Consider the following 24,291-nt stretch of genomic DNA (forward strand, 5'->3'; position numbering starts at 1 on the left):
ACTTTCATTGACAGGATGTACAGTATGTCACTATTATTCACAGTTTAAAGAAAATGCTCTTTCAAATAAAGGGGCTCACCCCAAATTTGGAATAATAATATTATTTTACCTTTTCTTGAATTGATTCTAGTATATTGAAACGTTCCCCCTTTAAACCATGCAGATAACATATTTACAATTGATTACTTTGATGGTCATGTGACTGTGTTGGTGGAATCTATTACTATTTTAAAAAATCTATTTACTATCCCCTCATAATACCATTAACAATGCCTTCATTGAATTATTATTAAAAAAGTAAATAGATGGTATTTAAGGTAAGACAGAATAGGGTTTCGACACTATGTTGATGCTGGTAAATGTAGACAGGACAGTCAATTCTGTTCATGGGTGTTTTGTCTTTTTTCATGTGAAGAAGATAATGAAGACACATCAGCCTTTTGAGTTAGTTTTGTAGTATGCCTCAACTAGCCAGTCTTTCCAAATTGTAGTTCCATGTGTGTGACTTCAATGCTGTGTCTTCATGTGTGTAACAGTGCGTGGTTTCTCCAGAGATGCTTCCAGTCTGAAGAGAACTCTGTCAGCACCAGAGGAGAACTTCCCAACAGGTAATTTCATAGCAGTGGTGTAGTTTTTAGTAAATGGGCTAGAACATGTAAAAACCACAGGTACACTGTTGTAGGTTTAGTAAAAATGCAGTAAACTTACTTATCACAAAGTAACCTGCAAACAGTGAATGACATCCCCATCCCTAATTTGCTCATGATGAGCAGGCAAATCTCCTGAATGAAAATGTAACCTCTTTTAAGGTATAAATGAATGTTTTCACGTTATTTACTCAATTCTCTCTTTTAAAAAAAAAAATGTTGTACCCCTTAAAGGCTCTTAAGCAGCCCCTACATGTACATGCTGCAGTATTTATTACACCCAATCATATGATTTGAAACAACTAACATACTGATCATTTTTGCTCTATTTGAGTACTGCAGCTGTACTAGCCAGGATTAGAAAAAATAAGAGAAAATGAACCATAAAAAAACTGCTGTAGTAGTACTGTTACCCCGACCAATCATAAGCAAACATATGTCCTGTAAAACTAACGTGACCTCAGTGGACAGTCATGTGAAAGACTTTGAAGTGTTTTATACCTTGAACCTCTGAGCTCCTCTGAAGTCACTTATTAATCTCTGAATCAGTCACACTGTGTCATTGTCACACGACAGTGGCACTGTGTGTTTTCATCATGTGGGTCAGTCTTCATATTTAATCCTACATACTGTTCATATTGTATGCCCTTACAGTATGTTCTAGGTCAATTTTGACCCAGTCTAAGAATCCCCTCATAAAAAGTGTCTAAACCAAAATTTGAACCACAGATGTGTTTAGAAAGCATCAATAGTGGATCTGACTGATCAATAAATGTGTGATTAAATCTTGATTCATGTTTCAGAGAGCAGAGAGAGTGTATTTTTTTTTAGCTTTTACACCACTAAACATCTCCTATCACACAATATCATGTCCTATTTTACCCAATACATGAAAATATAACAAACACTAAGTTTTCCAACCACTCATCTCACTCACCAAATAACAGAAATGTAAATTGTTGGTCAGCTCATATTATCAGGTTTGTACATATTGTGGTAAATTCTATGAAATGCTTTGCATAGTTCATGGTTTCATGAAGTTCTAAAACTAAACTAAATTGGTCACATAAGGGACAATCTAACCCTTATGTTCTTGCATTACCATTATATTTTAAGTATTATATATGCTGTATATATTGTAATGCTGTGTTTTGGATCTTCTTTTATTGCATTATAAGTATCACAGATTGCTACAGCAACAGTAACCGCTCAGCTCATTTATTTTCTGCAAATATTAACAAGAACTGGAGTCACATTAAACCACCAATGAGGTTAAACATTACCAAATTACTCTACTCAAGTAGATGTAGGTTAATCTTAAAAATCACTTTTTTACCCTAAATTTACTGATGTTTAAGTCAAATAATTTGAGTTAAAAAATAAAAGTGGTAATGATACACTTCCTGGTTTTGTCATAGCACCCAGTAACAGCCCACACAAGTTGCCTTTGTCATAAGTGGAACACAGTGAAAAGGTCTACAAAAACTACAACTTCTAGCTTTTAAAACAGAAGGTGAGGTGGAGGAAAAGGGATACATAAATACAAGGATTTGTAAAAATGTCTTTAAAATATAAAGTGCACTACTTCACACCATTACAAATGATTTACCTTTCTCATGCAATATAAAATTAACCAGTGGGAAAAAAAGCATTCTGTAAAGATGTAGTACTGAATGTTTATAAAGCTGGTGGACTTACAAGTAACACACATAGCTATGTCATTTATTATCCAAAAAATCAGTAAAGAAATCAAAACACCCACTACTAGAGATAAGATATATCAGCTGATATACTGATTTAACATAAACACACATTTTAACATTTTAAAAAGAGTTGTGACCAAGCTATGGACTGAGGGACATTTTACAACATAAAAAATAAACTTGTTTCTAGTTACTGATTGGCTGATATACTGTATATGCTGATACCAAGATATCTCTATCTATAATAAGTCACGATAACATCGTTTCCTGAGTTAGAATGACTTCACACACACTAAAAAGCATGTGATGCTTTGCTACACAGTAAATGTGCTGTGTTTTGTGTTGCAGCTCTGCCCATGCTGCTTGATGTGGTCAGGGGTCCACAGCGTCTTCCTGCAGATGAGGAGTCACAGGAAATGTTGAGAGGGAAGCTGCACATTCTGCAGGCTGACAGCAGCGAGGTCAAAACTCTATTCATGGTACTGCACATGCCAACACACACACACACACACACACACACACACACACACACACACACACACACACACACACACACACACACACACACACAGGGCTATATCCTCTAAGTATTTTAATCTGAAAAAGAAAAATCTACTTCATTCATAAATTATGAATGGATCAGAACACAAATGCTGTCTGACTGCGTGTTTTGCAGGTCTGCCTCCTAGTGGCCAAGGTTGAAGTAATACAGCTTTAGGTTTTGTGCTGAAAATTGTTACATTTAGGTTAAAGAGATTTCAACTCAAATCTGTTCTTTCAGTATCAAACACAACCTCGTGCAGACCTTAAAGGTGGCTTTGATAAGTTAGTACTTTCATCCTTGGTAGAGAATAGTGGCTATGGTCCACCTTGAGTCACAAACTAATACATTTGAAATGTGACAAGTTTTTACATCAGAAAAAATATTTAAGCATCCATCCACACTGTCTGCTTAGTGTGTTCCAAACACTTATGTACGTCCTGTAATATGGACAAATACACAACTACCATATTCTCATTTTAGAAAATAATTTGTTCAGTAATGGTCCTTAAAGGTCTTTTATGTTAGCATTGTGATTCCAATACAGTACGTTATAGGAGCCTGTTCTGTAAGCATGTGTCAACACTGTTGTAATAATTCTCACTGCCAGAAGGGGGAGACTAGACTCTCAAGCTTTAATTACAAAATACGATTACGCAATTTGAAGGTGACTTTCAAAACAAAATCAATGTATTGGCAAAAAATAAATACAATACATATAAATACAAAAATCTGCTATGAAACTAAATCTTCTCTCTTTCTGTCTGTAGGAGTTGTCTGCTCATCTTGTCTCCATCAACAGTGAAGACAAAGTGATATATGTGACTTTTAAAACATTTGAGGAAATATGGAAGTTCACCACGTATTATACAGCAGGTAGGTTGGAATGTAAGAACAAAATAGTTGCCAGTAAATGTTGGATTTATAATTGACCATTTGCAGTAATGCAAAACGTAAAGCTTGTTATAGTTATAATTTTTTTTTTAATTAAATTTGGGCTGCAAATATGGGTCCCACCTGGGTTTGTAAGCAGTTTCCATGGTGGCCCCACCTGTGTTTGCCCATATGGGCTTCAAGTGGGTTCTGACTGCGAACCGCTGGGGCCCATGTGGGTGAATTTCACATGTGGGGCCCATATAACTGAAACCATGTGGGACCCGCAAAATTTTCCCAGTTCAATCCCATGTCCACTCAGTACCCACGTAGCCTGCATTCAACCCATGTGGGCCCCACATGCTGGCTGGGTATTTACTTTCCTGATGATGTACTGGTTTAAACACAAACACAACATGTAATGTCACTACTACTATTTCTGCTGTTGCTGTTGTAGCAACTATCAGTAGATCTAAAGCTATTGTTCCACTATTTGAAGTTTACAATATGAACATAAAGTATGACCTATAGACTCATCCTCTTCTCTTGCAGGATTCTTGGGTCCATGCGTAGAGAATCTGTTGTTAGACCAAAAGTTCTGGCTCACTTCTTTGGAAGAAGACATTGCTATTGAGGTTTCCATTCAGGAGGACACACTGAACCTTCTCTACAAAGGCATCCTCATGCAAGATGGTAGGTGATGAAGTTCCAGTATGTGGTTAATAGTCTCAACTCAAAGCATTAGTGTTAGGTTCCTGTTCAACGATGCTCTTTGCCTCAGAGATTAATACCTTCAAGCGTCCAGTATCCCATTTCACTATCCACTCACAACATAAGCCTCCTAGAGAGAGCAGAACATTTTGTCAGTGAAGAGGAGAATAGAAGGAGGCCCAGCAGAAAGTGCAGTTGCCCAACAGGTGTGGATTATGAGAATCTCACTCCGACTTATGACCACTGCTAAATCAATGGGGACCACCAAAAGTATCTCAATGGGACTCCCATACATGGACTGTCAGAACATCTAGACTCTTTAAGGGTGCACAACTGTACTTTGGTATGTACAAATGAAAGAAGAAGATTTGCCTTTGCCTTTTAGTTCTGGTCTGCTTTGTGTTCACAAGGGCTGTTTAGAAATAAGCCAGTTTTTTTTTTTTTAACTTTGAAGTCATATGGACTGAAAGGTATTGATCCTGCATTAGCATCACTAAATAGACCGACTTGAGGAAATCAAATTAATAGTTGAGACCACAACTGGACCTTGTGTATCACACCTGGAATAGGATTGGAGTATTTTGGACCATAATATTAAGGGGACAGACATTTTTATTTGGGAACTGAAAATACACACAGTAGGATATAAATAAGCTCAACGCACTGTTTAAACTCAACTTTCACAAGTATCCGGGCCACAAAATGATCTTGTATAGGATATACATCATTTATACAGATAGAGGAGACTGCAGTTCAACAGCAGATGGGTTTATAGTAGTTTAGCTTTTGAATTAATGCTAAGATCACATGTCTACTATCATAAAATGATGTGGTTGGTCCATTTGCTTTGACACCACAAATGAACCGCACCACGGTTCATTCTGTTTTGAAGCAGACCGTGACATTCCTTTTCAGACAGTCTCAGTCTGGTTGTTTGGCCCACACCAGAGTACAACTGATAGCTGCACACCGGCCAAAGCAAACCAAACTAAATGAGCAAAAGCACCACAGCTCAGTTGACTAAACTGGTTAGATGTAAAAGCACTGTGAGTGACAAAGAGTCAACACCACAAATCAGACAAAACTTAAGATCTTTGCTCTTACATTCTAAAGATAGGACACTCCTGACAGGAAGATTGGGCATCATTACAACAACACATGTGAAAGGTGTTGGGACCACTACTGTCTGTGAACACCATACTAAACCCCACACAGCATCCACTGAAAAGAAGTCAAAAGTCATTGACCAGGAGTCAGTGGATGACATTTACATCTGACAGCGGAGACCATCTTTGGACAGAGACAGGAGTTACCATCTCTTCCCATACACAGCCACCTGTTGTCATGTGACTGAAATTCCACTCTTAGGTCACATGATAGCACCTGAGCCAACATCATTAGAAATGTTTAAGACAGAGGCTACCGTCATCTCAAAAGCACTTTCACTGGTTAAAATTCCAGTCTTTAATTCTCGGAAACAGCAAGCGATTTACTGTATTTTGCCATATGTTCATGTTATGGTTTTGTTTTTAATTTTTGGTATGTGCAGATCAGAACATGTTCAAGTTATCATTGCGCTAATTAATAGCATCATTAATGTTACCTTTTTACAATGTTAAAAATTGAATGAAAAACATACTAATAAAAAAGTAAAAGGGTAATTCATTGTTACATTTCACTCCCCTTTTTTCTGTGTCCTCAGGTTCATTGTTTGCTAGTTGTATTGCCAACCAGATGTTTGACAGCTCCACCTCTGGCGGAGACCTGTACCTGGAGCAGGGAGACATAGCTCAGTTTGAGCCTCCCTTCCTGGGCTCAGGCTGGACCGTCTTGTGCCTGGCTGATGGAAACCGGGGCACTGCACCCAACCCTGTACTGGAACCAGTTATCCCTTTTCATCAGTGAGTCACATCCACATATACAGTAGTAGTGTATTGTGACTGATCTCACTGTTCTGTGATTGTACATATCAGGTTGTTGTTTTTCTCTGTAGTCATATGATGCCATCTGTCCACAGATGGTTTCTTAAATCTTGTGCAGAGAGCATTTTAGTTGGTGATGGGAAACCTGCTTGTGACTTCCCTCTGCAGTGTGGTAAGTGCTGTTAAAGCTGTAGAGAATGATTTCACCTATATATCGAAATGAGAGAGAATATAGCCAAATATTTAAGTATATGTGAAGCATGGGGTTGATTTGGCTTAAAGATCAATTTCACCATCACTCCTGAATAAGACCCCTCACTTTAATAATGTCACTGGCATCACCATTGATGTGTGGCGGTGCTGTATCATAAACCCAGTGTTACTGAAAGATCTGAAAAAAACAAAACGTTCTTGTTATCTTTCTCTGTTGTGTGGTAGTAAGCATACAGTGATGAAGCTGGAGATGGGGGGTAACAGCTCAACAGCTTGACCTATCTGTGTCTTATTTGTGCTGATAAACTTTGGAATATATCACTCTGCAGAGTGATGTTTGGTTGTATGTCTTCATCTATTGATTATCATATATATGATGTCAGTACTCTCTCAGCACCCTTTACCTGATTATCCAAGACATACAGTCATAGATCTGATGATACAACTTCAAAGTAAATCCATCATCTATGGCCTAAGATGCCCTCAAACCAGGTGCAGTTATCATGGTGTTTATTATGGACAGCCTATAACTCCTTCACCTTCACCCATGGTCATGAGTTCTGAGTAGTGCCTGACAGAATGAGATCACAGAGACAAGCTGCTGAAATAAGTTTCCCTCTGCCAGCCCAGGTGGTTGGGCTCAGGCTCAGACACAGGCTCACAAACTGTGCATTCACACAAATCTGTGCTTAAACTTGTACATACGAACATTTTAAGCACAAATCCAGGATTGATAAATATTTTCTCACATTAATTTGTTCTTATTCTGCAAACAAATGTAGAACTTCCTTAAAACTGCCACAGTCTTAAAAAATGATATAGTCAATATTTATTCAAAGTAAACAGTACAGGACAAATGTGCAACCTTAGGTAGCCTGCTGCTGGATGAGGTGCAACATGGATTCATAGATGGATGAAATTGATGGAAACGTTTATACAAAAATACTAAAATTGAAGCAATCAATTGTAAAAAGTTCAATTAAAAAGTGTAAAGTGTGATCTCTGTCCCTGCATACCCTCTCTCTCCATCCCATTCCATTCAGCCAGAGGAACTTGTGTGGCCACTGTAGAGTATGATGCCGAGGGTCCAGATGAGCTGAGTGTGGCACCCAGTGATCGTATCATCATCGTGGGACTTCTGGTGTCTTGTTTTGATTGGTTCATAGGTAGGAAGGAGGTAACAGGAGAAGTGGGTCTGGTCAAGACAAACATGGTGAAACCCTCCAGTAACACCTACAGGTGAGTTTATCAACAATATTACTATGTTATAGCTTTTACCAAATGAGTTATTGTTTCAGTTAAAAGGGATGTCTGTTCCAAATATGAATTATTCTAAAAACATATATCAAAATGTATGTACTATGTGTCTTTGTACAGTATATGTCACTGTGTATATGATGTATATGACATTTTCACCCTTCTAGTTCAGCAGATATTTGTTTGGATAAAGAGGAAGGGTTCTTCTGTCTGCAAGAGAGCAAAGTCATAGAGGAAACAACTGCCTTATTGAAGAACAAATCACAAAATGATACTGGTCATAACTACAAACTAGGTAAGGAAAGGTCTCAGTGATTTATACAGATTTTCCATTTTCCCTGTTTCTATTTTAGGTGCTAATGTTTGTGCATGGTAAATGTTTAACCTGCTCTCCAGTTAATATTCCCCCATATCAGCTTATTAATGTGCTCTATGTGAATGGTGGCTCAGCTTAAACATGACATTGATTTACTTTTATGGAAAAAAATTTAAATACAGATCTGTCAAAAGCAGTACCATATACAGTTAATCATGTGACTTAGGATCTGATTTGGTAGCACATTTTCATATTTCCCAGACAAAACTGAAAGAAGTAACTACTGTTGTAATAATCCTTAAGACTGATGAGAAAACATCAGGTTGGTTTGTGATGTCATGTGAGGAAAGTAAAAGCATTGGAGTACTTCTTGTTCTAGTTTAAATGGAGTGTATTGCAACTTGCATCATAGCTTGTAGTTTTGTCTTTATCAGTAATAACTCACCAAATAGATTGCTGAGATCTAGGAATCCTACAGAGCCAGGGTTTCACATGCTTCACTGAAGTGCATGTATTTTCGTAAAAAAAAAAAAAAAAAAAAAAAATGATGTCCTGGTGACGTAGTCCACAATCATCAGAGGAAAAAAGTATGATGGGTTAAGCAACATGAGCAGTTAGATGTTTAGACATATTAGAAACACACCCAGCTTAGTCACACTTATTTGGAAAAAATAACAAAGACAAAGGGTGAACTGATTACTCAAACTGTCTTTTATAAACAGACTTTAATGTAACAATGTCGCTATTTAATTAGATTACATCATTTAATGAATACAATGTAACATAGTCCATAGAAAAGTACAGTATAAACCAAGTTACAATAAATCTGAATTGTCCTTTAAAACCAGGCATCTGTAGGTGCCAGTGTAGTTTAAACAAAGTGCTTGTTGAATTGTTGAACAGCATCTAAAATCCCCTTCACCCACACCTACCCAATTTGAGCTGCATCTGACTATTTATGTAACTCTCTCAAACAATAATCCAATAGCCACACCTGCTTAACTTCCAGCACTTGTCATATGAACAACCAAATGCAATACCATGAATACTTGTGGAAAGAGAGAGACTGTCCGAAAATATCCACCATTATCTTAAGTTGCTTATCAGCTCTTACCTTTCTGTATGATGGAAGGTTTTTCCACATTTCATCGAGTGTAGCCATTCTGAACAGGTTAAAACACCATGCTTAGACACGGTCAGTTCATACCCTGCCCTACCCTTGATGAGTATCTTACACAGGTTGTATTCACTGCCTTACACTCATGAATGCCCCTAGATCTTTCATAAGAGAAGCTTGGTAATGTATTTTTATCTGAACCTAAAAACAGAATTGTGAATAATCAGTGTTTTCTGTACTTGTGTACCTGTATTGTTCAACCCCAGATATCATCAGTTGCAAAAACTCTGAAACAAAAGTGCCAAGTAAGTTCTGCCACCCTGTTTGAATTTATTTTTGATAGGTCAAAGCCATCTTAGAGAACCCTGTTTCATCAGTAATTCCATTTTTTCCTCATGAATCTTTTGCAGACAGCTCTTCAAGCAAAGTTGATACTCACTTGAAAACTAATATCCAGAGGATTCTTGACCAAGGAAAAGAATCATCCCCAGATTCTGTTGCGACTATGAATGGGATTGAAGAAGAATCAGCTGTGCCTACTGAGGCCAAAAAACCCAACCCTCCCTGCTTCACTGTTCACCCAGTTGCAGAAGGGAACAACAACACAGAGAACTTCATTCCCCTCTTCTCTTTTTTGGAAGGACAAGATTACAAACTGGAGTTTGGCACCCTGTACGGACAGAGTCCTGAACTCCTCAACTCCTCCACCTTCAGTGGTCACTCTGATGAGGATGAGCTGATTGCCTTTCTTGGTGTTGCGAGGGAAACTGCCAGAAAGAAGCGACTCTTTTGGTTGCAGACTCGTTTGTGCTTCCTGTTGGGTAAGCTCTGTGCTGGGAGGTCAAAGTTTAGCCAGGCTCGGGTTTACTTTGAAGAAGCCCTCAGTGTTCCACGTGAAAGCTTCACGGACCTCAGGCTGTTGGCTAGCATCTATTCCAACCTGGCTGTCATATATCTTTTGCAGAAAAATACAGAAAGTTTCTTTGCTCTAGCGGAGCGGCTTGTTGCCTTGTTAATGGGGATCCCAGGCTGTCTGGAAAGCATAGAGGATAATCCTGTTCTCAAGTACATGCTCAAGAAAGCTGTTCTAAGTCACAACAGAATGGCTGAAGCCCGGGCTTGTTATCTACTGGCGAAGTACCACTGGACTCGAACTGAGGGTGCCCAGGTTGTTCCTTATCTTGAGAGACTAGTTGTTGTTTGTGCTGAAGCGCACAAAACATGGACCATCTCCACGAGCCAAGGATACTTGACCCTGGGAAGGCTCTACAGCGAACTTTGCCTTCCCCACCTCAGTGTCAGTTCAGCAAGGAGAGCTTCTCAGCAGTCCTCTGCTGCACTGACTGACTGCCTCAGCAGCATGGTAATAGTTCTGGACAATGTCAATAGACTGTATGGGATCACAGAACAGGAAGCCTTCTTCCCGGCTCATGTGGCTCCATATTTACACCAAGCCATCTCTTTTCCCATGGTCCAAGGAGGAGGAAGTGACCAATACCATGTGTTGAGCTATCAGCTTACTGTTTGTCTCTGTCAGCTGTTTAACAAGCAGAGAATGATTGGACACGCTATCCGACACCTGCACGCTCTTATCAACAACAGTCCATCCTCACAACGACTCCCCACTTCTGTCCCAGAGAGAAACAGTGCCCTCATCTGGCTGGCATGGCTTCACATTGACAACAACCAGCCAGTTGTTGCCCTGGATATCTTGGATGCGGTCCTAGCTTCCATGCCAGAACACTGCACCACACCTCAGGAAGGTATGTTGTTTTTTTTTTAAGGTTTCTGTGGTTAAATTCTAACCTATAATGTTCACTTTTGTGAACATTATAGGTTACTACCCAAATGTCAGTCATAAACATCTATTAGATTTTTCAGGTATTCTCCCAGGTTCAACATTGCCCTTCCACACAGTACAGAATGGTGCATGGATCGATCAGGAACATTTTTTTGATCATTTTATGACTTTTTAGTGACACAGCATACAGCTGACAGGAAATGAGGGGAAAGAGCAAGATAGATTTGTAGGTTACTGCCATGGTATGCAACAAAGATCCTCAGCTTGACTCAAACCATGAAAGGTGCAATTACATGGCCATGATGTTTAAACTCTGGCCACCAGGGCAACCCATGACAATTACAACCAGCTCAGGCTTAATTTAGTTTGTTTGCACCTCCAAATAAGTGGCTCTGGTAATCGGTTCCACTGGACAATTATTTAAAACCTGTAGTTAAAAATATATGTATATATCTATGTAGCCATCATCTTACAACCAAACTGCCAAACAAACAGAAATGTTTTGGGTAATTGGAGCAAGACTGTTGAGTAGACAGGTACTAATAGATTCACCTCAGTAGTCAACACACAAATCTGGTTCCTTGTTTGACTCTGGTTCTCAGCTGTCTGCCCTGTGATTTAAGGCAAATCAGCAAAAATGGCCAGGCCATTTATAAAAAAACTAATCTATTTTTTGATAATTTAGTGATAAACTTGAAAGGCTGAATAAAGAGTAGGCACTGTGCACTTCCATTCATCCTTATGTTTTGGGTGGGTTTCACATTCCCGCTGAACAACCAAAATAAGTGGTTAGCTGTTATATAAGATATGTTCTTGATCACAGTAGATCATCATATGTACAATTCAAATAGATATGTGAGGCAAAATACATTCATATTAAATGGAAATGCTTTTTGATTGTGAAATCTGCCTGAATATAATATAATTTAATGCTTTTCCTGATCAAAAGTTTGCAGTACTGTTCGGCAGCTGGCAGAATAAATTGAATAGTATAGAAGTAGAAGTAGAAGTAGAATATTAATAAACTTTGATTGGAGGATTTAAAAAGAATACAGACCAAACTAACACAAAGTAAAATATACAAAGATTTTATTTTAGAGGTAAAGAAATTCTTTGAGAAAAAGTGTGTGTGTTATGAGAAAAAAATGTGAATTCACTCCAGGTTATTCCATAGCTGTAGAGCTGTAAAGTAAATGTGTTTTATTTCACATTAAGGTGTGGTCCTCAACATGCGTGGCGTTGCCCTTCGATGCATGGGTGACCTCCGGAGGGCAGCAGAGAGCTACGAAGCTGCTGTTGACATCTGCCAAGAGTATGAGGACATGCCAAACTGGGCTGTAGCTCAAGCTAATCTCGGTAACACAGTATTATACTTATTTGTTGATGATTTTTCCAGTGGACTTTAACTCTGTGAGATGACTCAGTGCTCCTTTATCCTCATGAAGGGCTGCTGTGTCTGAAAGCTGGAGCTAAAGGACTAGCACAGAGGCACCTGACTGAGGCTGTGCAGATCTTCTCTGAGCTGGATGAAGAAGGTCATGAGGTGAACTTCATCACAGTGCTTCTGGAGTTGGGGCAGCACTATGTGAAGCAGCAGCAGCTGGACTATGGGAAAGGATGCTATGAGTGGGCTCTTCTGTTGGCTATCAATGCCAATGTTTTAGACTGTAAGTGTTAGTAACACAGTGGCTTACATTCAGTGTTTTTTGTACTATGTGCAAATGTTATCTGGTTTATTTTGCTCTTTAAATGAACTAAACCTGACTATCACTTATTGCCAGGCCAGCTCACTGCAACCAAACATCTGTGCCATCTGTACGGGTGTGAGAGTCCAGACCAGGCCCAGTGTATCATCTACAGCCAGCACCAGATCCAGCTGCTCAGTTGCACAGGAGACAGAGGACAGGAGGGGGATGCACTGGAAGCTGTTAGCCAGCTCTATCTCAGTCTGGGCACAGACAGGTGAGTGTGAGCAGCTGGAACATTTCAGTTACACACAAAAGTACAAAGGGCTGTCTACAAGTTCTTTTGAACTGCCACTTATATGTAAAGCTGTTATTAACCAAGAAATAAAAAAGAGAAAACAAAATCACAGCTGTTAGTTTAAAGAGTTCGATTATTGATGAGTTTCAGTTTAAAGTTTGAAGCTTTCCTCATCACCTGGGAGGAACTGTTGAATACTGAAAAGAAACTCCACAAACCTTTTCATCAATCTTCACATAGCTAAAAAGTTAAGCAGAGATTTGGTTAGAAGCAGCAGCTCTCTATGGAACATGGGACTGTATTATATCCTGCAACTCACTTATAAGCGCCAACATTTCAGAAATCCTTTTCTCCAAACTTACCCGGCTCACTGTGCCCCCTCCACCATCAGTGGATCACGTACCTCCTGACAGACAGCAAGCAGCAGAGCTCTCCTAGCTGGTCTTCTCACTCCACACCAATGACTGCACCTCAGGAGACCCGTCTGTTCAAATTTGCAGACAACACAGCAGTCAACAGCCTCATCAGCTGGCCCTGTGGTCCGGTCACAACAACGTGGAGTTGAATACACTCCAAACTGTGGAGATGACAGTAGATTTAAGAAAGTGCGGGGGTATGGGTCCCAAGTGGGTTTGTCCACAGTTTCCATGGTGGCCCCACCTGTGTTTTCCCATATGGGCTTAAAGTGGGTTCCGACTGGGTTTCAGTCCCTCCCCATAGACACATGCTATTAATACCGTGGCCATCCTCCTTTTACATCACGCTCATGATGGGAAGCCTTTGCAAGAATGGCATGATGGTCATTTGAACTGATAAGCATTACACAAACCCACAGTTGTAGTTTTATTTCTTTTTGGGAATGCGCAGGTGAATGAAGAATTATTAACATAGTATATCAGGCACGCCCACTGTCAGTGTGACTGTTTCTGTTCATTTGATATCAGTCTATAACATGTGACACATAAACAGCCATGGTTGTTTCTGAATGTTTTCAGGGCACACAGGGCAGCTCTCGACTACACCAAGAGCAGTCTGGGTATTTTCATTGACCTGGGCTTCAGGGAGAAGGAGGCATACGGCTGGCTGCATGCTGGGAAGATCTACCACCTCCTGGGCCAGACTGAGTTGGTGGATCTTTATGTACAGGTGTGAACATCACAGTTATTTCATGTCTATCAGAACAGTCTTTCAAACTTTAGGAAGCTCTGAACTGTGTTTACTTGAATGGAGGAGAGAATCAGGCCTTTATTTAAAATATGCTTCCTCTGTGGTCTGTTTAATGCAAACTCAGCACATCCTCCGTGTTTACCTATAGTATTTAAACATTTAATATTACTAGTACAACATAGTAATATCACACTCTGTTCTCACTTTTTTCTCAGTTTTTTTGACCACTGTCGAGCGATGTCAAAAATATTTCCCTCACAGATGTTTCACACTAAAAGTCAGTCTTCCCGATGCTTATTTGGCATGATCCCTCCCAATCCTGGTCGTCCTTTAATGTGAAACATCTGCAGGAGGTGTTGAGTTTCACTGATGGTAACTTAAAAACAGCAAAGTGGAAAAGACTGGTAATAAACTGATGATAAAAACAGCTAAAAAGTAGAAGAAGAAGAAGAAGCAGAAGAATAACAGCCTGTATTTTTGCTCATTATCAGGTAGCTCAGGATGTCGCCCTGAGCACAGGAGACACCAAGTTCATCCTGAAGCTTCTGGAAGCCGCAGGAGACATTTTCTTCAACAGCTGCCAGGATCGTGACAAGGCTATCACCTTCTACAGGGTAGAAACTGACCTCAAGGCCTCATTATGGAGTCTTCTTGATATTCATCTCAGTTGATTCTGTCATAGCTTTACATGACTAAGCCACATTTTTATGATGACTAGGAACTTAGGTAGCAATAAGCCAAAACCTAAAAGACCTAAATACTAATGGGGTGTAATTATGCGTTCAGCACTTAAGACTATCTGTGTGTATTTCTACCATGTAGGACCGTGCTCTGCCCATCGCAGTGAAGAGCAGCAGTGTTAAAACCAAGCTGAGGTTGTGTAATAAGTTGACTGAACTGATGCTCAATCTGAAACTCTATGGGGAAGCTGTGGAATTTGCTCAGACCGCACTGGACATCAGCATCAGTCTAGGTACGAAAAAGCCTCCAACTCAAAGGTTTTGTGGTTTTCTTTGTGATATGTATCCTGTAGTTTTTATTGAAACTGTGACAGATGATAGATGCAGTGAGATGACTCTTACATCTCCATTTGTCTTTTCATACAGGTGAGAGACTGAATGAGCGAGTGGCCTACCACCGCCTGGCCTCTCTGTACCACTGTCTGGAACAGTATGAAATGGCTGAACACCATTACCTGAAGACTCTGACACTCTGTCCAACACCTCTGCAGTTTGACGAGGAAACACTGTACTATGTCAGGGTGTATCTGACACTGGGGGACATCATTTTCTATGATCTGAAGGTAAGGAATTAGATGGGAGACAAGGGAGGATTTTTTTTCTGTTTTACAGATTACTGAACCATGTGATTCTGGAAGATAGCAGGCAATGTAAAATCCACCGATGCCTGTTGTCATCCATAGGTGCATTGTTACCCAACCATCAATGTTCTATTAGCTGAAAAGAGTCTCCAAAGGGGCTTTTACTTTAAATTGTGTCCCATAACAATATAGTAGATGGCAGGCCTTTCCTGTGATTCCACCACAGGGGCTCAGGAACCATTTGAGGAACCAGGGACACATTTTTGTTCCTCTGACATGCTTCCTAACACCCTAAAAGTCCCTTCTTTGGAAACCTAAGAACTAGCTTCAGTCTCAGTAGGAAGAATTTCTAGTTTACTTCCTAGATTTCGTTCCAATGACTCTGTGGTACCTGGAACATCTTTAGTCTGGAAAAAATGGAAAGAAATATTCCAACAACTCAGCACACTGATTTTACATATTAGTTTACAAGATACACATACAAGACTCACCATGGTTTTGTTCAGTTATTAAAAAGCTTTATGGACGTGACCTAATGTATAGAATTAAAGAGAAACCTGGTTGCAATATTTTTAAATCCCCAAGATCAAAGGTTATTATCTTATAACTTGGCATGATGAAAAAGTTTTCTCTTGTCAAGAAAAATATGCCAAGATTGTTCCACAACATTCTTTTCACATTGGATATAAATCTTAAATGATTATATTAAAGTCCTGTCTTGCATAATCCTGGTAATCCAAGTCTTCACTATGTAGTCCTGAGTAAATTCAGAAGTGAAGATGGTAAGTTTCAAGTCACATCCCAAGTGAAGACCAACAAGTTCCAAGTCAAGTCCAAGTCCTAACAAGTCATTATGTGTGTAAGCTGAAATGTAAGCCGAGATGTCATCTTGACCTGTCAAGTCTTTTTTATGCTTTTGTAACTCATGTCGAAACCCATCACAATCAATCACATTCAAGTTATGTGACTCAAATCCACTGCATTTAATGTTTAACAAAAGATTATTCATAATTTTTAATGAATAATATTCATTTTGTCTAGATATCTCAAGAACATGACTTTGTTACCACTTGATGAAAAGTTTATTAATTGTGATCTTGTAAAAACAAGATTTAATAATGTCACCATGACCCCTTAGCTTCTGTATCAACCAAGAAGCTGTGACTAAATAACATCACAACGGTTTTGAAGAGCCCATGTATTCTGCTGTTATCTCCACAGGACCCATTTGATGCTGCAGGATATTACCACCTGGCACTAGCTGCAGCCATTGATCTGGGCAACAAGAAGTCTCAGCTGCAGCTGTGCACGCGCCTTGCCACCATCTACCACAACTTCCTTAAAGACAGAGAGCTCTCTCTCTTCTTTTACCAGAAGGCGAGAGCATTCGCTGCAGAGCTGAACGTGAAGAGGATTAATATCTCACCAGATCAGCTGTATGGCAGCAGCCCACAATGCAAGACCACAGGACAATAAGGAAGACAGAAGCACATAGAGAGGAACATACCAAGCCACTGGAAAATGTAAACCTTTTTCTAGATGCATAAAGAACACAAACTTCAGCAGATGAAGGTGATGACAAGTGTTCTTTGTTGGTACAGAAAAATCATGTCATGAGAACAATATTAATATTCCATCAGAGATTCAACTGATCACAAAGAAAATCTTTACTTTGAAGCAAAAATGACACTGGGTTGTAAAATGATATGTGTGCACATTAAGAAGTCAAACCTTTAGATAATAAGGGTCTGTTGTCACCTTTCAAAATAGGATCCTAAAAGGGAAGGAGTAGAGTCATACATCATTTTTGTCACTTTATTTTTAATTTATTTTTTTTAAATAACAGAGCATGTCAGGGAAGCAACATTAATCAAATTAAGCAAACACATTTCATACACTGCTATCATAGCATGTGCACATTTGCACAAAATAGACAAAATTACAACACAATTAAACATCCCAAATAAAGAGCCTTAAAGAAGACAGAAACACAAGGGAAATGCTAGAATACATTTACAATAGTAAACTCAATCTAGTTCTATCTAATCTATTCCCATTCTAAATTACTGCTGGCCACTCAGTTAAAAATTATAATAAAATGTAATGTGTCTAGTATGTATTTGAATGCCTTTTCAAATACATACTTATGACCAAAGCAAGACATAAGGAAGACAAGGCAACAGGCCCTGTTTCGTATCTCTAACTACTAAAACTATTCTGAGATGATACAACAGTCAGTGCATAAAACAGTTTGGATTTAGATTCAAAGAAAATATTAAATACATGCCAATGGAAGGCTGTTATATATCTTAATTATAGCTGGTACAGATTTTTAATGGTTGTTCATAAACATGCATTATCTGCTTATAATGAAATTGTAGGTATATGGTACACCATCAGCCTATCTCAAATTAAGGGCAATTTTTGAAAGTACATTACCAGTGCTGCATCTCGTGGAGATTCATAATTTGACTCAATCAATAAAAATATTGCCAAAAGAAAGCTCATTTAGTGTTTTAAATAAATATTCCCACTGTATTCAGTCAAATACTATATGATTTCTGGTTGTGTCCTTCTCATTGGCAATAAAAAATGATAAATAAATGCAAGTAGCTTCATAATAGTTACACATTGAACCTTTAAACTGGGATATGATTTAGGACTGTTAGAGATGGAGTTCATGTTTTTATTGAAAGCTACAGTAGGAGGAGTTCTCTGAAGCCAGCCTTTGAAGACAGACTATCAATTTCAGTTTCTAGCACTCTTAGAAAACCAACTAGGGCCACATTTAGCTTCAGAATCTATGCATAATATATACACTATATGTGGTGTATAATTATGTGTGAAATCTGAGATGCGTCCTATAAACCACTCTCTCGGGTTTGTCATCTGTTTTTCAGTAACCTGTTTTAAAATGACTGAGTGACCGTGACAGTTGTGTGAATTAATAACACTTGACTTTGAGTCATTTTTAAGATAAACAGTATAAACCCTTTATTCATATGTCTAAATGTGACCTATAGTATGTTTATGTTAGAAGGAATTATACCCACTTACCAAGAAACCATCACTTATTGAATTTATCCATGTGTCCATATTTTCTGTGATTGAAGTTGTGAATACAGCTGTATTCAGTGGTCGTGGTGAGGGCATAAATTGTACAAATTAACATTTGTTTGTTGAAACAAAGAGCCCCTGGGTCTCTTTTATTCTCTCAGGGTTTATTTGACATTATTTTTTCTCACCAATTTTGTAGTTTTATTCAGTTTCACAGGTCATTGATGAAACGATGGGCCTGATGAGAAAGGACAGTATTTGTTTTGTTGTAATTTGACCTCAAATATAAAACACTATGTTCATATAAGCCTCCATGTGACGATCTGATCTACGTTCTGACCATAACAATGTCCCTAGAATGTAACTTATATCCCAGTGGTTTATTTTTTCCCTTTCCCAGGCGTCAGCAATTACTTTGGTGAGAACAATCATAATATCACATGAATTCTGACCTGTGCATCTAAATGTGTAGGATAGAAAAATCAACTAAAGATAAGATAACAGGTCTTTTATTAATGCCCAAGAGGGGGAATTGAATGTCACCATAACACAAGACTCAGGCAGTACAAAATAAGTGCAAGGCAACAACATTCAGCTTTCAACATTAAAAAACCTCACTGCACCAGGTATAAAGGACCTTCTGAATCTTTCTAAAGAGTACCTTGGCACTAAAAGAGCTCTTCGGGTCACCACAAACACCGTACAAGATCATCGTAAAAAAAAAAAAACAGCCACACACACCAAACGCACAGGTGAGTAGTCGCCAAACACGGCTGGCGCTATGGATCAACTTGTTGGTTCCTTTAGTGAGGCACTTGAGTATTTCCAATGTGCCATAAAGTCCCTGAAGCTCTCTTCTGACACAGCCAAGTACATGGCTGAAAAGGTGTTCATTTGGTGTTTAGATTTCTTTGCAACTGAAGCCATGAACTCCATCTGACAGACCCCCCCCCCCCCCCAACCCCACTGCCCTGCTGCTCCACTCTGGAGCACTGTACATTTTGCAGTGACTAATAATGACACTACTATCAGAGTCACAGATTATTATTTGCCATATTATTACCACTTTGTTTACCAAACACGAGGTCTTAGTGGCATGCTACTGATCATGAGGAATTCTGGTGGGGACCATGATGGACAATGTTAACACTCATCCCTGATGTTGGTTTAAAACATCTATTTATCATTTATAATCAGTATAAACATTTAATAAATGTTTACAACACCTCACAATGTAGTTGTTAGCAGATATTAGTGATTATTAATGTAATTGCCGACAACTCCTGTAGGCGTCCATAAGTGGAGGCTGCTGTAGCTATAAACATCATGAGTGCACAAGACGAAGCAACATAAGAAGAGGACTGGGCTGACCCAACCATGTCATAAAGTGAATTGATGCTGCGGAAGATGAGTGGAGCACTTGTGGACAGAAAGTTGAGCTTTCTCAGCTATTGGGATAAAATATTGCCTCTCTTGGACAATCTTGCCAAAGAGATTAGATGTTCTCCTGGTTAGCTTCAGATTAGTATTTTAGTAGAGGCATGTGCAACTTAAAGGTGAATTATCCTTTCATCCCAAGTAGATGATTCAGAGTATACAAGACTATCTGTAGAGTTAGCATTAGGGTTAGCTTCAGGACAGCAATAAGAAGTCACTGTAACCACATGGTTCACTTAACCATAACAGAGACACTTTCCTAACCTTAAACAGGTAGCTGACCAACCAAACCCTAACCCTAACCCTAATCCACTTACTCCATTGTAGAGCTTTCAACCCCATCATATAGCAGAGGTTTACTCAGTTGTCATGGAACTGTAGATGAACTTTCCATTAGCTGAACCCTTTTTGTCTATGTTGGCTAAAAGCTGAGCTTGAACAAGCAAGTATGTGGTCCTTGAGTGATTTTTTTGGGTTGTTTCTTTCAACATGACTACAGTCTTTCCCCAAGAGTAATCATAGTGGTGGCAGAAAACAGTCATATGAATCGTTTTCAACAGTCATTTGTGAAGGTTTTGGAAGGCACTGACAACAGATTCGGACATGAGATCAGGAAATGCTACTATGGCTAGTTTTGTAAGGCAACGATAAACCATTTTTGTAAGGTTTTTTTGTGAAGGACTTTTTGAATCCAGATTAAGAAGGGAGATGTCAGTGGTTGCTTCCACTTCTCCTTAAAGCCATCATATGATGGGTTTGTCTGGCACCATCTAATGTATGTATAAAGAATGACAGACAGCCACATACAGCTAACTCTCTCCCTCTTACACTTAGTCATTTAAGATGCTGGTTTTTATAAGAAAGAGTGTTACACTTGCTGTCCAGTATAGTCTGTCTCAGCATGTACTTTCCACCACCTGAAAAAACAAGGTGTCTGCTCTGAATAGTAGAGATGACAAGCTATTAAATTAGCTTAGCAGCAGATGTGTGCCTACTCTCCTGAAAGAGGATGGATTCGTCATTGTAGAAATATGTTGTACTGCTGTAATGACAGATAGCTCCTTAATGATCCATACTGCACTTTATGCACAATTAGTTTGCAAGAATTTGACATCAGATGTACATGTTAGCACATTTACCAAGCTGTTTCCACTAGTTACAGTGACTGTGGTGATTTGAAGAGTTTGCAACATTGTGATGAAGAGGTTCATGACATCAAGACTGTGTTAATCAAATAATTCAGGTCTTTATTAAATCATAGATTTATCAATTCCGTCACTTTTATCAACTCTGCTGTTTGAACCTAAACTACTTGTAGGCTGTATGGAGGTCCTCAGTTTGAGTTAATTCAACCTATTCAGCCAATTTAAGGCTGTCCTATCTGCACTACATGATGAATAAAACCAATGAATCACTCCAGGAGTCCTCTGGAGCTTTTCTGTTTGACTATGAGACAATGAGAGCTCCCTCTGTCACTACAGGACAAACTGAACTTCCAAAGAAACCCAAAAGCGAAAACACAGCCTGTTGTCTTTATTCAGACTGACCTGAACTCAGTGACTCCTCAGTGACTGTGAAAGAACATCAATGACCCTAGACTGGGTAAAGTCTGATCTGGAACTGTTGTTATTTCTTTGTAAGATTAATGTAGGAGTCTAGTGGATTTCCCCAACAGAATCAGAGATACACACTTAAATTAATGGTAACACACTGTGAGAGAAATATAGTTACAAGTGGTTGTTTATAGCTTATTAAAGCGGAACGGGATCTTTTTGGTAAGGCAAGTACATCAACAGTTAGGATGCTCCTCAGCTTAGAGTGCAGTAAACTTGATGAGTTTCCTCCTTGGTTTGGTTTGGTTTTCACACATAAAAAAATCCAAGAAAACCAAAATGCATCAGTACAAGTCAGGAGAGAACACTCACTTCACTTGTTGATCAGATGTGTCTGGGGCAGGAGCAAGAACATAAACACAGGATCAAAGTCCTGAAGAAGGTCCTCTGGCCAAAAACAACATAGTCTTCTGTCTCGCAAGCATTCCCACCAGCAGATCACCTGGTATGACCATAACCAATCACCAAAATAACTCAGGTTATGAGACTCAACATATGCCTTGCCAGATGATGTCTCATTGCCAGATGACTTTTCGAGCTTATACTGAAGCTCTCTGCTTTAGCAGATGAATTGAAATGAATGAGCAGGTTTTTTTTAAATCAATGAATACCTCTATCTATCTATCTATCTATCTATCTATCTATCTATCTATCTATCTATCTATCTATCTATCTATCTATCTATCTATCTATCTATCTATCTATCTATCTATCTAGCTATCTATCTATCTATCTATCTATCTATCCACCTATCCACCTATCCATCTATCTATCTATCTATCTATCTATCTATCTATCTATCTATCTATCTATCTATCTATCTTTCTATCTATCTATCTATCTATCTATCTATCTATCTATCTATCTATCTATCTATCTATCTATCTATCTATCCACCTAAACATCTATCCATCTATCCATCTATCTATCCATCTATTCGTCTATCTATCTGTCTATACACTGATTAACGTCCAGATACCTTTATTTCCCGTGCCTCTGTGCAGAGGGTCCTCCTCATCCACAGTCATGGCAATTGCAAAGTGTATTTGATGATGGTGGACATGATGCTTTTGCTCAAAATAGTTCAACAGTATTTTTGCAAAATATGATTATCTACAGTACATGTTAAAAATCTGGATTAGGTCCAATTTCAAAAGGATCACCCAAAGAGTACACAGGAATTAGAAGGCTTGGCTCCAAATGCAGAGAGACACTACCTGACAAGCAGCTGCTTGTCCCCAAACAGGTGTGTTTATTTAAGCTTTATTAACTTAGTTATTGGCATGGAATTGGAATGTATGTTAATTAATAGTTTTTGTTATTGCAGAATACTTGCTGCTGTTTTCTCCTTCTTTTCTTCAATCGTGTGTGCTTTCAGTTGTAGAAATCTTGCATTTTAAAAGTAATCCAACTTCACTTTAATTTTTTTAATTGTGTAGTCTCTGGAGCAGGATGTGCCTGTCTGTGGGCATGAAATTTAAGGCCTTCTCCTCTCTGGCATGCCTCCTCTCTGGACTAAAACTTGTGCAGGTTTAGTCCAGGCACTGGAAGTTGCAGGTGAGTATCCCCTTCCTTTCTGAGTATAGCCCTGCTCTAAGTCAGTACCCCTTGCTAGAATTAGCCATTTTATTACTCTTTTGTCTTCATTTATTTTATTTTATTCTTACATTTATTGACATCATTTATTCGTCTTTTAAAATTGAGACTAAATGTCTGACTTAATTTACTTGTGTGGCATAAGTGTAACTTTTGGCTCTGGCATGCCTTTGATCACACCAGACTACGGTCATGTTCAAACCAACACTGGCAGTGCATGGAGAAACACAGCCACCTCATTCATTTCAATAAAACCACTGTGTTGAGTCTAACCTGGCTAAACTTCTGCCACAAAGCTTGCAAAGTGCTACCCAGTGCTATTCAATGTTTTAGCATCTACACACATCTGTAAAGACACGGACATAATACCCAAACTGGACTTTCTGGATTGTGTTTCATCACCTGCAATGCAACTTTTGTGTGATTATCCTCATTTAAATTATTCTGATGCTTTCTAGTTTTTTCTTTCTGTGACAAACCATGTGGAAACTGCTCATTTGAGACCATACTTCACAAGGTTCTCGCATTTACGCAAAGTTACAGGAAATCGTTTTAATGAGTCATAATGGTCAGCAGAGACACAGGAAAAGAAAGAATACAAGAAGAATAAATATTGCCAAGTGTTGCCTGTATCCCTCCATTACTTCTAGAAACAGCGTGTATTCCTGCTCAACAAGGACTCCTGTGTTCCCTCAAGTGACAGACTCTTTCAAATAAACACACCCACGGCTGGGTGAGAAACACATGTCTCAGTCGACACCCCACTTGTCTGCCCAAACAAACCTGCTCTGTCACTGAGCCGTGGATATGAGCGGTCCACAGCATACTTCCCCTCTCTGACTGTCAGTACAGTGTGTGTGTGTGTGGGTGGTCTGTCATAGACTACTTTTGGGGACACATTTTAAGAATTAGGACTAGTTAATTGGGGACGGCTTGTCCAATTGGGGAAAAAGTTGGAAAAAATGTAAGTTTTGGGTCAATGGTGATGGTACGTGTTAGAATACGTCTCCAGGAAA

At 39.0% G+C, this 24,291-nt stretch overlaps 1 protein-coding gene and 1 long non-coding RNA gene across 3 annotated transcripts in view; one reads left to right on the forward strand and one right to left on the reverse strand.

The window, feature by feature from the left end:
* Nucleotides 1-2,912, reverse strand: part of LOC134005422 (uncharacterized) — a 413,404-nt gene extending 410,492 nt beyond the window's left edge. The window contains exon 1 of the long non-coding RNA XR_009927863.1: nucleotides 2,873-2,912. This is a non-coding gene — a long non-coding RNA (uncharacterized LOC134005422). The remainder of the gene's footprint in view (nucleotides 1-2,872) is intronic.
* Nucleotides 1-18,742, forward strand: part of LOC134005415 (SH3 domain and tetratricopeptide repeat-containing protein 1) — a 20,158-nt gene extending 1,416 nt beyond the window's left edge. Inside the window, exons 2-19 of one of the 2 annotated variants that reach the window (XM_062444307.1) lie at nucleotides 537-608; nucleotides 2,699-2,829; nucleotides 3,662-3,767; nucleotides 4,317-4,457; nucleotides 6,178-6,376; nucleotides 6,493-6,569; nucleotides 7,654-7,849; nucleotides 8,035-8,162; nucleotides 9,567-9,605; nucleotides 9,711-11,063; nucleotides 12,317-12,457; nucleotides 12,547-12,768; nucleotides 12,883-13,063; nucleotides 14,080-14,230; nucleotides 14,743-14,865; nucleotides 15,074-15,224; nucleotides 15,358-15,554; nucleotides 16,794-18,742. In XM_062444307.1, coding sequence (XP_062300291.1) covers nucleotides 537-608; nucleotides 2,699-2,829; nucleotides 3,662-3,767; nucleotides 4,317-4,457; nucleotides 6,178-6,376; nucleotides 6,493-6,569; nucleotides 7,654-7,849; nucleotides 8,035-8,162; nucleotides 9,567-9,605; nucleotides 9,711-11,063; nucleotides 12,317-12,457; nucleotides 12,547-12,768; nucleotides 12,883-13,063; nucleotides 14,080-14,230; nucleotides 14,743-14,865; nucleotides 15,074-15,224; nucleotides 15,358-15,554; nucleotides 16,794-17,048 — 3,863 coding nt within the window. In that variant the 3' untranslated portion in view covers nucleotides 17,049-18,742. Of the gene's footprint in view, nucleotides 1-536; nucleotides 609-2,698; nucleotides 2,830-3,661; nucleotides 3,768-4,316; nucleotides 4,458-6,177; nucleotides 6,377-6,492; nucleotides 6,574-7,653; nucleotides 7,850-8,034; nucleotides 8,163-9,566; nucleotides 9,606-9,710; nucleotides 11,064-12,316; nucleotides 12,458-12,546; nucleotides 12,769-12,882; nucleotides 13,064-14,079; nucleotides 14,231-14,742; nucleotides 14,866-15,073; nucleotides 15,225-15,357; nucleotides 15,555-16,793 lie in introns of those variants that run through there. The other variant, XM_062444308.1, reaches the window with a different exon arrangement.
* Nucleotides 18,743-24,291: the final 5,549 nt, after the last annotated feature.

This window comes from Scomber scombrus, chromosome 23 (assembly GCF_963691925.1).
Source record: "Scomber scombrus chromosome 23, fScoSco1.1, whole genome shotgun sequence".
NCBI classification, from domain to species: Eukaryota; Metazoa; Chordata; class Actinopteri; order Scombriformes; family Scombridae; genus Scomber; species Scomber scombrus.